At 37.9% G+C, this 14,665-nt stretch overlaps 1 protein-coding gene across 33 annotated transcripts in view; it reads right to left on the bottom strand.

Moving 5' to 3' along the window:
• The window catches only part of LOC130922805 (neurexin-1a-like), a 492,025-nt gene that overhangs the window by 188,410 nt on the left and 288,950 nt on the right, over positions 1 to 14,665 (bottom strand). For 2 of the 33 annotated variants that reach the window (XM_057847914.1, XM_057847913.1), the window contains exon 1: positions 5,692 to 6,625. The exons of 29 other annotated variants lie outside the window; for them this stretch is intronic. In XM_057847914.1, coding sequence (XP_057703897.1) covers positions 5,692 to 5,926 — 235 coding nt within the window. In that variant the 5' untranslated portion in view covers positions 5,927 to 6,625. Of the gene's footprint in view, positions 1 to 5,691; positions 6,626 to 14,665 lie in introns of those variants that run through there. 2 more of the 33 variants (XM_057847916.1, XM_057847915.1) reach the window with 2 other exon arrangements.

The raw sequence follows: 14,665 nt of genomic DNA, 5'->3' as shown, positions 1-14,665 counted from the left end.
AGAGATTGAAGAGGTGGGGGGTCAGCCTGTTAGTGCTCAGACCATACGCCGTACTCTACATCAAATTGGTGTGCATGGCTCAGCTCGCTATTAGTACGCTAGCTTATTGAGCATCGTTCGTTTTCACCGCTGGACCGGTTCCACTAATAGCTGCCGTTTTCCTTGAATTACCTAAGATTTAGACCTTATTTCCCTCGGTATAATTGTGCAGCTCTTGAGGTATGTTTTTGTTAGCAAATGTGTCTCTAGTGATTAACTTTATAGCATGATTGTACGCTCTTTGTCATGATTATATTTTATTTTCTGATAGTGTGTTCATAGTTGGACAGTGACAAATTAATAAATGTCAGTTATCAGAAGAACTATGGTGTGTTCAATGTTACCAGAGGGAAATAATATCTATTTATGCATCTCATTTTTTACTATATTTTATTAATATGACATATCATACATGTTTTTGGATAGTTATTTTGAGATTTAGGGGGTATTTTGGGGTACTCAAAGGGTTCATTCCAATTTAAGCGGAAATTTTGGGTTACGTCGCCAGCGTAGGAACGGAACTCGTTCGTAACCCAGGAACTAGCAGTAAGTCAAATTTTCAAATATTGGTCTATCTCTCCTCAGTCCTATCAAACACATTTAGGATTATGTTAAATATAGATCAGGGGTGGGCAAACTGGCCCTCATGGGTCATAGTGGGTCCTGGTCTTTGTTCCAACCGATTCAGCACATACATTTTAACCAGTGAGGTTTCTTCTGAAACAAGAAGCACCTGACTGTGATCAACTGATTGCGCTTGCAAAACACTAGATAGGTCAAAAGGTTTCCTCTTGATGGGTTGGAACAGAAACTCGCACCCACTGCAACCTTTTGTGGAAAATTTTGCCCGCTTTTGGTAGAGATAGTGAGTGAAACCCTCCCATCTCAGGCTAGGTTCATACTGCATGTCTTAATGCACGAACCCAATTTTTTCGTGTTTTTCCGACTCGAGTGAGGCAATAACTTGACGGTCTGAATGGGACAAGTCGCATAGAAGTGGACCATTTCAAATCCGATCTGGCCTGGGTCACTTTCGTATGTGGTTTAAATCTGATCTGGGCCACATTTTTCCGGAATGTCGCGGCCGTCAGAACTGTGAAGTCTCCCAAATTGGAATTCATGCAGCAATTACGTCATCAAAGAGCGAGAGAGACCGGGCGCTACAATAGTGGTTCAGCTGTGCGTTAGGCGCCTAGCTTGCCTTGAACTCGGGAAATTTTGGGTAAGGGTTTGGGTACGCTTGACAACAGTCATAAAAAATAAAAATGGGTTGAGGATAAGCCTGAGAATGCTCAGTTTTCTTTCTGCTCTATATGAGCAATATTTCAAGATTGCTTACACAGCCAAGTGTCGGGTCAAACTGTCCGTATGTGTTTGTATCATGCACGGACAGTGCGTGCATGCTATCGATCCATATAAACTTTGAATATAAGCCTAAACGGCTGTGTCTGTTATTTGTGTCCTCTTTTTGGAAATCAAAATATGACTTCCCTGGAATGACGGATGACAGCCAGCATGTGTAGTCATTTGTTTTGATGTTTCTTGCTCAGCGCGTGACAGACTGCGAATTAGTGCGCATGCGTAATACTTGAATGGTCTCAATGGACAAAGGCAGTCTGAACGGGCACTCCAAAAAACAGATATGACATAAAAAATCTGATTTGTGCATTAAGACCTGGGTATGAACCTAGTGTAACATGTATCATGTGATTTCGCAAATTCTCATTTAAATGGATTGATTTTTTCACAGGAGTGATCGCATTTGCTCTAATATTGGGCCGTTTGAGTTCAGTTTTCAAATCTGCAAGTGAAATTGTTAATTATAAACAGTAGAGTAAACCATGACACAAAGGAGTGGAGTAAACACACACTGTATCGTGTGACAACATAAGGACAAAGTATTACTTAGAAAATAAAAATACAATCATAGAGGACCACAAATCAAATTCAGAATATATGCAAAATGACTGATAAAAGTTAATTGCAGCCATAAACAGACACCCCTGACAGAAGACAAACCGCATGAAACTAAAGTAATTTGCATCACAGCAAAGACTGCAGCAGGCTTTATCCTAGAGCCAGGTACCATGTCGATTAACATGGCTTTCATTTTGTTTTTATGTACCCATCCACATGCTGATTGACCTAAAATGTAATCACATTACTGATAACCTGTGCATTATAAACAGCTCAAAGGTCATGCCATATGCTCCGAGGATATTAACAAAGAGCTGAGTGTTGTCTTTTCCAGACTGGTCAATTATCAACTTGCCAATATCGCTTTTTTTTTTCCCGATTGGCCACCAAACACTTGTCTCGAATAAATTTATTATTTCTGCAGGCTTTACATACAGTACCGAACCTTCCATTAAATAACGTACGAGAACACATACCGGATTTCTGCAGGCTTTACATACAGTATCGAAACTTCCATTAAATAACGTACGAGAACACATACCGGTAATCTAAAAACCATTGCTTCTGCTGCTCTTATCAGTCACAGATTAATTTCCTTATCGTGAAACCGGCATTAGAGCAGCAATATCCAAGCCGGACTGTGGTCTCGTACCAGGCTGTGGATTTGTCAGTTCGAAGCCACAGAGAGGAAATTTGAAACATATCTGTCCATCCGTTTTCTGTAGCGTGTATTCCCCAGTGCCATTGGTGAACAGGAGCCTATCGCAACTGAATTCACACAGGAAGCAAAGCACATTTAGACTAGTCGCTAGCAAAGAGAAGACGTAAAAATAAGCAGACCAAACACACACAAATCTCCTTAAAATGTGGGGAAAATGTGTTATGGTTTGATGAAAGCAGCGATAACAAATTGCTCGAACAGACACAAGACTAATCATTGCCCAAAGAACACCAAACTTGCTAGTATCTAGGTGATGGTAGCATTCATTAAGGTGTATTTTTTTCCTTAAATCGGTGCTAGCATTGTACTAAAAGCAAGAAATGTCAGGAAAACCTTGAAAGAAAAGCTGAAATGTACTTGGGCTTAATCAGGAGCACTTGACAAGGTGGGTAGCGTATATAAGATACCCCCTCAGCAAACATAATAAACTTATTATGATTATCAATTATTATGCAAAGTTAGAAATTATTAATCTTTTTCTTATTTTCTTTGCACTAGGGTTGATTGTAGAGCTGAAATGATTACTCCAATAATTCGAGTAACTCGAATTTACAAATTGATCGAGGAATTTTCTCTGCCTCTAGGAATCATTTAATTTTGCCAGCTCCAAGCATGACATTTTGCCCGGACTACTTTCAATACGGCACCACACGCTGACGTCACGTGCGTTAAGGATGAAGAGAGAGGCGGTGGATACATTTGATTTCAACCACGAATGGATATAGCGGTAAGTACGAAGGAGCTGATGAAAGCGAAGAAAAAGGCACCAAGAAAAAGCAGATAATGTAAAAAATGTGGGAGCATTTCAAGATGGACACCAAGGTGAACACGGTTTCATTTATTGACTATAAGACCGCGCTTGCATAACACTACCCCCGCCGGCCCTGCCGACGCTTCCGCACCCCTGGCTGGACCCCGTGACCGATGGCCACCCCGGGCGCCACCGCACGACCTGCCGGCCTATCCCCCGCTCCACCGAAAGCACCCCGTTTATTCCAAGAGTGAAGGAGCGATACTCAGGACAAGGTAAAATTAAGTAACACTAATAAATATGATTAGCATTACTGTACCTTGCTAACAAAACGTTAGCCCTGCGGAGGGCTAGTTCTCTATTAATTATGACTACTGTCGATGCGTGGCTAACGTGTCTTTCATACAGGCTTTATTTAATCTGTATAAACACAGCACTGAAGAGCGGTGAGGGTGTAAAATACTGTTATAATAAAAAAAAAAAAAAAAAAGAAAAAAAAAATATATATATATATTAAAGCTAACTGTCAATTTTAGCTCGGTAGTAATTGATGGATAAAACACCAAGAAGCACTGGTGCCAAACATGCTCCGATACAGCAGGTAACATACATTTTTTTTAACAGTGCAAAAACTCAAAATCCTATCAGGACTTTACTTAAACTTAAAACTTGGGTAGAACTTATAAATAGCTTGCCACAAATGGAAATTCAATTGAAATGTGGGAAAAAGACCTAACTTTTAAGTGATGTATGTTATCAAGCGTAATGAAATTTTTAGGCAAGAAATAAGATTTTTTTTTTTTTTTTAACAAGATCTTAAGTTTTATGAGTGAAAGCAGTGAATTTGTGTGTGTTTTTTTGTCAAGTCACATCTGAGATACAATTTTTGGCTGTTTTCAACAATGTACGTCTAAAATAAAGACATTGATCGTCTAAAAATAGTTCAATAGGTGAAATGTCTTGTCTTCACCTAAAAAAATGTTTTATCTGATTACTCAATTAATCGATGGAATTTTCAGAATACTCGATTACTAAAATATTCGATGGCTGCAGCCCTAGTTGATTGATGATTTTTTTGTCCTCTGCATTGTCTGTGGCTTGTTTTATCACTATTATCTGTGCCTGCTGGTGTGCTCATAAAGCATCTCAACCCAACCCTATAGCTAATTTATGAAGAAAAAAAAAAATCACTGGAGCTTTGATTAAAATTTTTTTTAAAAATTGATGATGAGAAGCAGAGGAAAACACTGCCAAGAAAAAAAACTGTAAAATACTTTCAACCAGCTTTCTAATAAGCGTATGATGCATTTAAAATTGCTTTGCCACATGGCTCAGAGTTCCCATGTTTTAGTGCTTTCAGGTGAGTTTGTATTCACTTTGCTGTTTGTGCGCATTATTAAGCATGGGGAGTGAAATTGGAAGATTTTCAGAGGTGCAAAAGGTTGATGACCACTGCACCGGAGCATAGGGCTGCAAATCACCAATTTCATAACGATACAATATCGATTCTTTTGACAAAAATATACATATTTGCCGATAATACAAAGCCTGCCTTGATTCGATTCGATTCAAGGGCCTTCAAATCTCTTAAAAACAATATTATGTATACATTTTAAACAATCAGTTACATTCCACAAAACAAATGTAATGTCTTTGAATATATATTCTGTTAGTGAAACATTTCAGACATCTAAATGAAAATCATTATTTTTAACAAAACGGCATCTAAAAAAATGGCGATTGTGCTTAAGCAATCAATATGTATATTGATCCAAATTGATGTATTGTTTCATCAGTACTGGAGCAAACATAAGAACAGGGTACATCTGCATTACATCATCTTCACTCTAGCTGTTAATGTGGTATGTACACTATTCCTGGTCTATCTGGTCTCTTGCTGTAAGAAGTGTATGTGGCCCCATGAGGATATCGAAGGTCTTCTCTATGCTCAAGATGGGCCTATAGAAGAGGCTTAACACCTTGCAGAGCTGGAGGGAACATGTTTGTCAGTCCCAAGCACCCTTGGGCAACATAGAGCGCCACATTGTTCTAATCCTGTCTAATCTGGACACAGTAGAGCATCTGCAGAAAGGATACGGCTAATCTCAGTCATAGAGACACAGAGGGCACTTTGCTGAGGCAGACACAAAAAGGGATAGACCTCAACTTGACAACAACGTGACAATGAAATGGAATCATTTTATAAACAGATTGACAGTTTTCAAAGAGTAATATAACTTTAAAAAATTGACCAAATACTCACTGTGCCCGACTCTTAGGGACGCAGGGGATTTGTGGATAGCAATAGGCACGATATGTTGACGTTTGTTCCCTTGGGATAGCTGAACATGGTGCAGATTCTCCACTGCACCTGGTTCTGACCCTCCTACAGAACCCAGAGTCAAAGCAGTGAGCCAAAAGGCCAGGTGAGTAAGGGAAACCCAATTGTGGTAAAGGGGCTCTTCCAGTACCAGGGGAGTCCTCCAGCCTGCCAGCATCTTTCCTGAGTATCTTGATGAGGCTTTAGATTATAAACAGAATTTCAATAAGCTTTTACGTACATAGTTCTCACCTCCCTTCTCAGTGAGTAGGGATCCACAGCGAAGAAAATGCGCACCGCAAAAAATGTTGTTTATGCCGCTTTCTGGTCTGCGTCAAGTTTGGAAATCCGTAGCAACACCCAGAGATATGAAGTGTCATAAAACATGATGTGAAGCAAAAGCAAGGGTAACCTGAAAAAGCAATGGTAATCCCCCACTTGAATGGTCCTCTTACCAGCTTTTCTCATGAAATAAGTAACATCTTACTACCAACTCTTTGTATTCCAAAATATGCAACTGGAAGAAAAAGCCAGTTTGTGAGTGAAGCGTGCAAAGTGGAAGACTTCAGAAAAGCAAAACCCATAGTTCCTTCATTCTTTGTCCGTCGGCTCTCTCAAAGGTTTTCCACAGAAATAGAACCATAGTAAAATCCGAGTCTCTTTTGCATGTGATAAACAGCTGCTATGCGGCTCTGTGTGCACCTGTGGGTTTGCCAGGTAGCACAGTTGCTCTCCATCCAAAGATGTGAGCTCTCAATGAAACTGTAGCACCTGGGAAAAAAAGCCCTGGGCAGGAAACACACGCTCACTCACAGGCAGCATCAGCAGCGTTGTTCAAGAAGATGTGCGCAGGAGGACTCGGGGAGAGAGAAAGGGAAGGAGTAGGGGAGGAGAAGAACTGAAGGGAGGGGGGTGGGGGGCTCAAGAGCCAGCCAGGAAGCAAGAGGCGAGAGTAGCTATGCAAATGGGCAGTGTGCACATAGCGAATCACTGGAGCCTAAGAGCATTGCAGGAAATACAGCTATGTCCCAAAGCTCTGATTTCTTTCTCCACAATCACTTCCTTACTTTTTAACTCACTCAACAACCCGGGAAAAGAATCAAAGCTCTGTTTTTTCCCTTTCATCATTAACTCCAAATTCAGTATTCAGCTTTTCTTATTTTGATACCCTATTCTTTGACCCCAGTTGATTTCAAGAAAATGTTATACTGTCCTAAATAACAAAATGTAAAATAATAATCATACAAATATGACTAATTACCATAATTTGCTGTTTACTAGAGGCACAATTAAACAAGAGTTATCGTGCTTCTGCACACAAAGGCAACTCATACACAGCAATATGCAATTTGATACAGTACACTTGGTACTGTGCTGAGGTCTGCTCTGCCTGTTAATAAAGGACCATTAGTCACTAGAGAGGGTCTGCAGATGGCAGCCACGGTGCTCAGTGTGTGCTGCAGGAATAGAGAGAACATGTGGACATTAAAGCCCCGCTGACAAAACCTATCTGGTTCAGATGGGAAGGTTGTTTAGGTGTAAAACTTTAGGATGGAAATGGACAAGGCTCACACTTGCCACCGTGCCTGATACTCCCCAGCATGCTCGAATGGAGAAATAGTAATTACATTAAAAAAAAAAAAAAAAAAAAGGTCTTCTAAGCTGCATTGCAATAATGAAGGCAAACTGCATTTTCTTGGTGGCCAAGAAAATTTGCATAAATATGCTCAGTAATATATTTTATATAATGGCTGCTTGTCATGTACAAATATTTAACACCCCTGCATTTAAAGAAAAATAAAACAAATAGGCATCTCTGTGAACACGTTGGAGCACAATTTGTAGTTTACACAGCACGTTTAATGGACATGCTGCGTTGTACAGCATTAGAAGTTAATGACATCATCCCGGTAGTGATGCTCTAATAATCAGGTTCATCGTTACTTGCTTGTTCATTTCTGCCCCCAAGTGGTGACTATATAAAGTACATCATGGTTGTGTTAGAATTGGTTAGTGAGGAAAAAAAAAAAACTCCCACAAAACTATCCTAAATCCAACGTACTGAAACATCAAGTAGTTCTGCTGACTCCTGATAAAATCCCTTTTTGACACAGAGGACCAGTAAGCAACACAGACCGGTTGTCTCCATTATATGTGACACTTTGAGACCTCTTACAAGTAGAACATAATTCAGTTTGCTTCATTTAAAGAAAGAATTTGCAGAGTTGCGACATAGGAGTAACATAATGAGGTGGAAGACGCACGTTGGAAACTGTGCATAATAGTACCTCCGAGAGCAAACGAAACAGCAAAAATAATATACAACACTCTCTACATATGTAGTAAACAACTGTGCACCACAGGGATGCAATGCTTTGGAAAGAATAGATTGGAACAGAATAGATTCTGAAAGAATGTCTGACCCCCCCACTGTGACAAATTTATAATTTGTTAAATTGAACATACAGAACGATATTACAAGACACAAAGAACACCACTAATACTGAAAAACAACCAGCCTTCTCGATAGCAACCGGGGGTGAAATAGGATGAAATGAAGCATAACTTCTTTTATGCAGGTGAAGATTAATTTATCGGATGACACTTCGTACTTAGGGCAGCTCAAGCATGTACACCAAGCCATGCATTTACTTGGTGTACCTGCTGCATGATGCAGTGACACATCTGTGCAAGGCACTTGAAACATATGTGACAATAGAAATATCTGGGCAAGAGTGAGTAAATGCAGGGTTCAGGGAAAAAAGATGACCCAATATTAGAGGTTATATGAGTTAAACCTTAAGTTGCATTGAGAGCAAAACATTTGAAAATATAGTTGTTGTAGGCTTTCATCAGATTATACAGTATATGGCGGAAAAAACTCAGGTGACTTGAAGTTCCGCTCTGAGACCCCTAATTTGGCCAAACTCAAAATTGTCCGATATGCACGTGTGATACATCATTGGAAAGCTTAAAATGTCAATTTTCTGGGGGAAGACAAATTTTGAACAGGAGGGCATTAATTTTTTTTTTTTTTAAACAGCAAAACCCTATCTGGAGGTTATAGCACGCGAGAGCAGAATTACAGACGCCATGACTTTAACGAGATATGATCGCGGATTTACCTTATTTCGATCCAAGAACTCCATGTAGCATGTATCACTGGGTGTCAAGACACAGCTGTGAATGGCCACAGCTGGATTTTTGGGGGATTTTATGGGTGAAACATGGTAATATAACAAGGGTCGCGATGCAGAAATCGCAGACATCAAAGAGTGTTCGAGATGTTTTTTTGGATATATTTACCCTTTTAAACGTTTGTTTTTTTCAATTTTTGTTTGTTTGGATAAATTATTTATCATCTATCATATCGGAGAAAATGCAACAATAACAAAAAAAAAAAAAATACAATTAAGCAATAGTTATGGGGTAGATATCCGTGAGTTTTTTACAGACGCTATTTTTTCATTGTGACGTCATTTGTTTAAAAGTTTAAAATATGCGAGTAAATAATTTTTTAAAGTCGTTTCAATCAATTAATGATTCTAAGCTAAAAACGGCAGATATTTTGAATACTAAATATAATTAATTACCTTCGCTTTATGGCTGGGTTGAAACAAAAGCGGTTGTGTGATGTCTGTAAATGGGGGTTTCCAAGGTAAAATGGACAAATTAAAAATAGTTCGGGGGCTTACTGTGCCATGAATCTGCTATGGCGGCATATAGACATATTGTTCTATCAAACACAACAGTTATTTTGGCCTAAAATATAGCAATTTATTTTAAAGAGGAGTGCAAGAGCAGAAACTGCTTTTTCAGTCTTGTCTGTGTTTTTTGCCATATATATATGGCGGAAAACATTAGGGTGACTTGAAGTTCCGCTCTGAAACCCCCAATATGGCCAAATTTCAAAACTGTCCTATATGCATTGGAAAGCTTGAAATCTCAATTTTCTGGGGGAAAAAATTTTGAACAGGAGGGAATTTAAAAAAAAAAAAAAAAAAAAAATTAACCAGCAAAACCCTAACTGGAGGCGAGAGCACGCGAGAGCAGAATTAAAGACGTCACAATTTTAACGAGATGTTATCGCGTGAAAATCGCTTACCTTGTTTTGATCCAACATGGGTAAAACATGGTGATAAAACAAGGGTCGCCATGCAGAAATCGGAGACAACAAAGAGTTGTTGACATTTTCTTTTTCCTATATTTACCCTTTTAAACGTTATTTTTCAATTTTTCTTTGTTTGGATCGATTATTTATCATCTAACATATCGGGGAAAATGTGACATTAACGAAAAAAATACAATTAAGCGATAGTTATGAGGTAGATATCCATGACTTTTTTACAGACGCCAAATTTTTCATTGTGACGTAATTTGTTTAAAAGTTTAAAATATGCGAGTGAATAATTTTTTAAAGTCGTTTTTTTTTTTTTTTTTTTTTTTTTTAACGAAATATTAGACATCAGTTAATGATTTTAAGCTAAAAACGGCAGACATTTTGAATAATGAATATAAGCCTTTACTTCCTATTTATGGCTAGGTTGAAACAAAAGCGGTTCCGCGACGTCTGTAAACGGGGGGTTTCAAGGTAAAACGGACAAATTAAAAATAGTTCGGAGGCTTAGTGTGCCACGAATCTGCTATGGCAGCATATAGCATATACACAACAGTTGTTTTGGCTTAATATGCAGCAGTTTATTTTATAGAGGGTTGCAAGAGCAGAAACTGCTTTTTCAGTCTTGTCTGTGTTTTCCGCCATACATATACACACATATATATATATATATATATATATATATATATATATATATATATATATATATATATATATATATATATATATATATATATATATATATATATATATATATATATATATATATATATATATATATATATATATATATATATATTTATATATATATATATATATTTATATATATATAAATAAACATTACTTGTCCCTCGGTGACATTTTTCCAATACAAAAGGCTTTTCATGAGCATAGTATTCAAAATCTTTGAAAACTGTCGTGCTACTTAACATGATACATATATTTTATTGTTGACCTGTTAAAGAAAATTGGAAAAAGTTTTAACATACAGTATTTCTGTCCCTATGTTTGCCGTCAAATGTGTTACTTGGATAAAAATGGCCAACAAGGGCAATAGAACCCTGAGAGTAACATCATTTTTCAGGAACTGGCATTATCTGCCTCTCTTTGGGATATTGGGATTTTCTTTGACTGTTGTTTCATTTGACTGAAGGGGACATTCATGAGTGTGTCAATTGCATTACTGCAATATCATGTATGAACTAATTCTTAAAATGTTCAAATTAAAATGCATTTTAGCTGCTCCGAAATGCACACAATGAACCACATTGCAAGTAGTAATTGCTGCCAACAGTTTTATTTATTTATTTTTTTTTTTTAGTCAAATGTGTTTATATCAAATGTTACATCAAACCTTCCTATGAATCCTGTCCTAAAACTTTTTCTTAAAACCAGAAAATCAACAAGAAGTGACCTGAATTCAACAGGAAGTGACTCAAAACCAAAAGTAAGTGATGCAAATGCCAAAAACATTTACAGAATGTGAACTGAAATCAACAGGGTGTGATGAGGATTCCCCCTTATCTTCAGGAAGGAATGATACCAATGACACATCACACATTTATACTTATAATTTTAGCAACATAAATACATTTTAAAAAGATGGCCTGAGAAAGTGAGGTATATTTTTTAAACACTTTTGTGTCTACTTGAATCAAATACAGCGGTATGAAAAAGTATGTGAACCTTTTGGAATTTCTCACATTTCTGCATAAAATCACCATCAAATTTGATCTGATCTTTGTCAAAATCACACAGATGAAAAAAAACAGTGTCTGCTTTAACTAAAACCACCCAAACATTATAGGTTTTCATATTTTCATATTTTAATGAGGGTAGCATGCAAACAATGGCAGAAGGGGGAAAATAAGTAAGTGAACCATCACATCTAATATTTTGTGCCATTGTTCTCTGCAAAACTGCTGTTGTTCAGTTAAGTTCGGTTATGTGTGGTATGAATATCTGTCTTTAGGTCATGCCACAACATCTCAATAGGGTTCAAATCTAGACTTTGACTTGGCCACTCCAGAACATGTATTTTGTTCTTCTAAAACCATTCTGAAGTTGATTTACTTCTGTGTTTTGAATTATTATCTTGTTGCAGCATCCATCCTCTTTTTAGCTTCAACTGTCTGACAGACGGATTCAGGTTTTCTTGATAAACTTTTGAATTCATTCTTCCATTTGCTTCCGTTTCCATTGCTCTTTAAAGTGCTTGTGACACGAAAAAGCATGTTTATTTCATAATACACGCAGTATTTTATGCTCCTGAATGATATGGACCGCTTGGATGTGTTTGGAAGCGATCGCTATATTTATTTAGTTTTTTGAATCCCGCGCCAGGAAAATGAGTGACTTCCGGCTTCGGTCTCGCATTGAGGAGGAGGGCGCTGTGACGTGTACGGTAGAAGACGTCCTCTTCACGCTACAGTGTACTGTTGTGTATGAGGACGAAGGATTCATCTGATTTTGCGGATTAATACTTTTATTTTTTGCATCACGCCAGCCAAACGGCTGCAGAAAAATCATTCTGTATGCGGGAGAGGCGTATGCGCCTTTTTGGAGTTTCAAAAGGTTCCCATTCACCGTGGATATTTACTGTGGGACCATTGGACTTACAAGGAAGTGAGTAAACATCTTGTTTTGTATTATGTCAAATACGAATACAGTGATTACAAAGTAAACACTATAAAATTCCTTTAAATAAAGGACTACTTACGTTTGATCATTGATAGGCATGTAAAAAGCTATCCTCACGCTCATTAGCAGTTAGCTGTTAGCACGTTAGCTACACAACAATTCCAGCCACCCTCCTCCAGGGAACGAACTGTAAATTGCTCTCCGCCGGGCGGTTTGCCGATCCGCAAAGAAACTCGACAACCGGGTCGTCATGTCAAATAATCCAGGCTAGTTATGTGTGATTTTCCACTTCGAAGACTTTGAAACATCCCTCGGTTCGGGTTAGCATGTCGGCTAGCTGTCACTCCTTCTGGTCTGTTTACATTCTCCGAAGCCGGGGAAGGGAAATGACATATGTCCGATTTAGGTGTCATAAAATATCGTTCGGCAGGTGTGACAGTAAAGGTAAAGTCGACTGTTTTGACCATTATGGAGTAATTTTGCCATGTCGTCTTGAATAAATGGATTTTTATTATTTTATATTCCATTTAGCACAAGTTATTTGTCATGACCATGCCATTTATTTAGCAATTGGGGAAAGTACTTGGGTAAAAAGAATATCCTGTAAAAATATTGAAGTAAAGAGACAGAAACAATGACATTTTGCCGCTCTCTTCGTCGCGTTTTCCTCATTGTGAATAGTTCCCCCTCGACGGGCTGACTGGTCCTTCTCAAGCCATTTATATAGCTATTGGGGAAAAATACTTGGATAAAAAGAATATCCTGTAAAAATATTGAAGTAAAGAGACAGAAACAATGACATTTTGCCGCTCTCTTCGTCGCGTTTTCCTCATTGTGAATAGTTCCCCCTCGACGGGCTGACTGGTCCTTCTCAAGCCATTTATATAGCTATTGGGGAAAATACTTGGATAAAAAGAATATCCTGTAAAAATATTGAGAGTAGAGAGACTGAAACAATGACATTTTGCAGCTCTCTTCGTCTCGTTTTCCTCGTTCTGAACAATTCCCCCTCAATGGGCTGAATAGTAAAACCGATGAGCCTAGTCTACCGCTGACGTCATCCACCTGTTGGGGACGCTAAAGCCCTATAATTGTAGGCGTGGCTAACCGGCAGATTAAAAGACTAATTTCTCGTCATCTGCGCTTTGCTAAATTGTTGTATATAGTCGAATCGTCTCAAAATATGATTCTAATTCACATAATAATGCCATTTAAGACTTTTTTTCTGGTGTCGTATGCTCTTTAAGTCTCCTTAGGCAGATAGTTCACTTACTTATATTTCCCCCTTTTGTCATTGTTTGCATTAAAATTAAAATATGAAAACCTTTAAATGTTTGGGTGTTTTTAGTTGAAGCAGACACTGTTTTTACATCCGTGTGATTTTGACAAAGATGAGATCACATTTGATGGTGATTTTATGCAGAAATGTGACAAATTCCAAAACGTTCAGATACTTTTTCATACCACTGTAAGTCATTAAACTCAATAAAAGCAAAAAAAAAAAAAAAAGTCTGAACTACTGAATACTCAAATGACATTTTAATGCCAAAATGTAAATTGCAACATTTAAATTAAAATGAGTGTGTTTTTTCACAGCTAAAACTAGAGAGTGTCAGTTTACGTTGGGTGAGGGTAAGAGTACAGCACTGTATCTCAGAGTGAATGTTGTCACTTTGGACTTACACAGGTCACGAGGCCAGTGACTTGTTCAGTTTCAATCCACGTATACGTACATCAGCTGCACTCACATCCAGTTATCACCATAGCCAAGACAACATTGGGAACATGCTCAATGATCTTTCAATAAGTGTTCAGCATTCTAATGTAATGTGTTGTATTTAAGTTAATCAGCATCTCTGTACACAAGCTATACTGTGAGCAAATGTCAAGGCATTTGTAAAACAAAGCAGTGCAATTGAAGACTGTGTTCATTATGCATGCGATAAGCCCTGCATAAATGACAACACAAGCTGAAAAAACAGCTCTCTAATAAGGCATAATGCTTTACTGTTCCAAAAGCAAATTGCAAGTCACAGAGGTTTGCTTGAATGACTTCATTTTCATAGTGATATTCAAATCTCAGAAAGTTACTGTACGTATCTCGATGTAACTTGTCTTTGGATATTCATATGCTTGACACTCGTATGATGAGAATTATCC

The sequence above is a fragment of the Corythoichthys intestinalis genome, chromosome 10, assembly GCF_030265065.1.
Source record: "Corythoichthys intestinalis isolate RoL2023-P3 chromosome 10, ASM3026506v1, whole genome shotgun sequence".
NCBI lineage: Eukaryota > Metazoa > Chordata > Actinopteri > Syngnathiformes > Syngnathidae > Corythoichthys > Corythoichthys intestinalis.
This window is presented reverse-complemented; position numbering and strand designations above follow the sequence as displayed.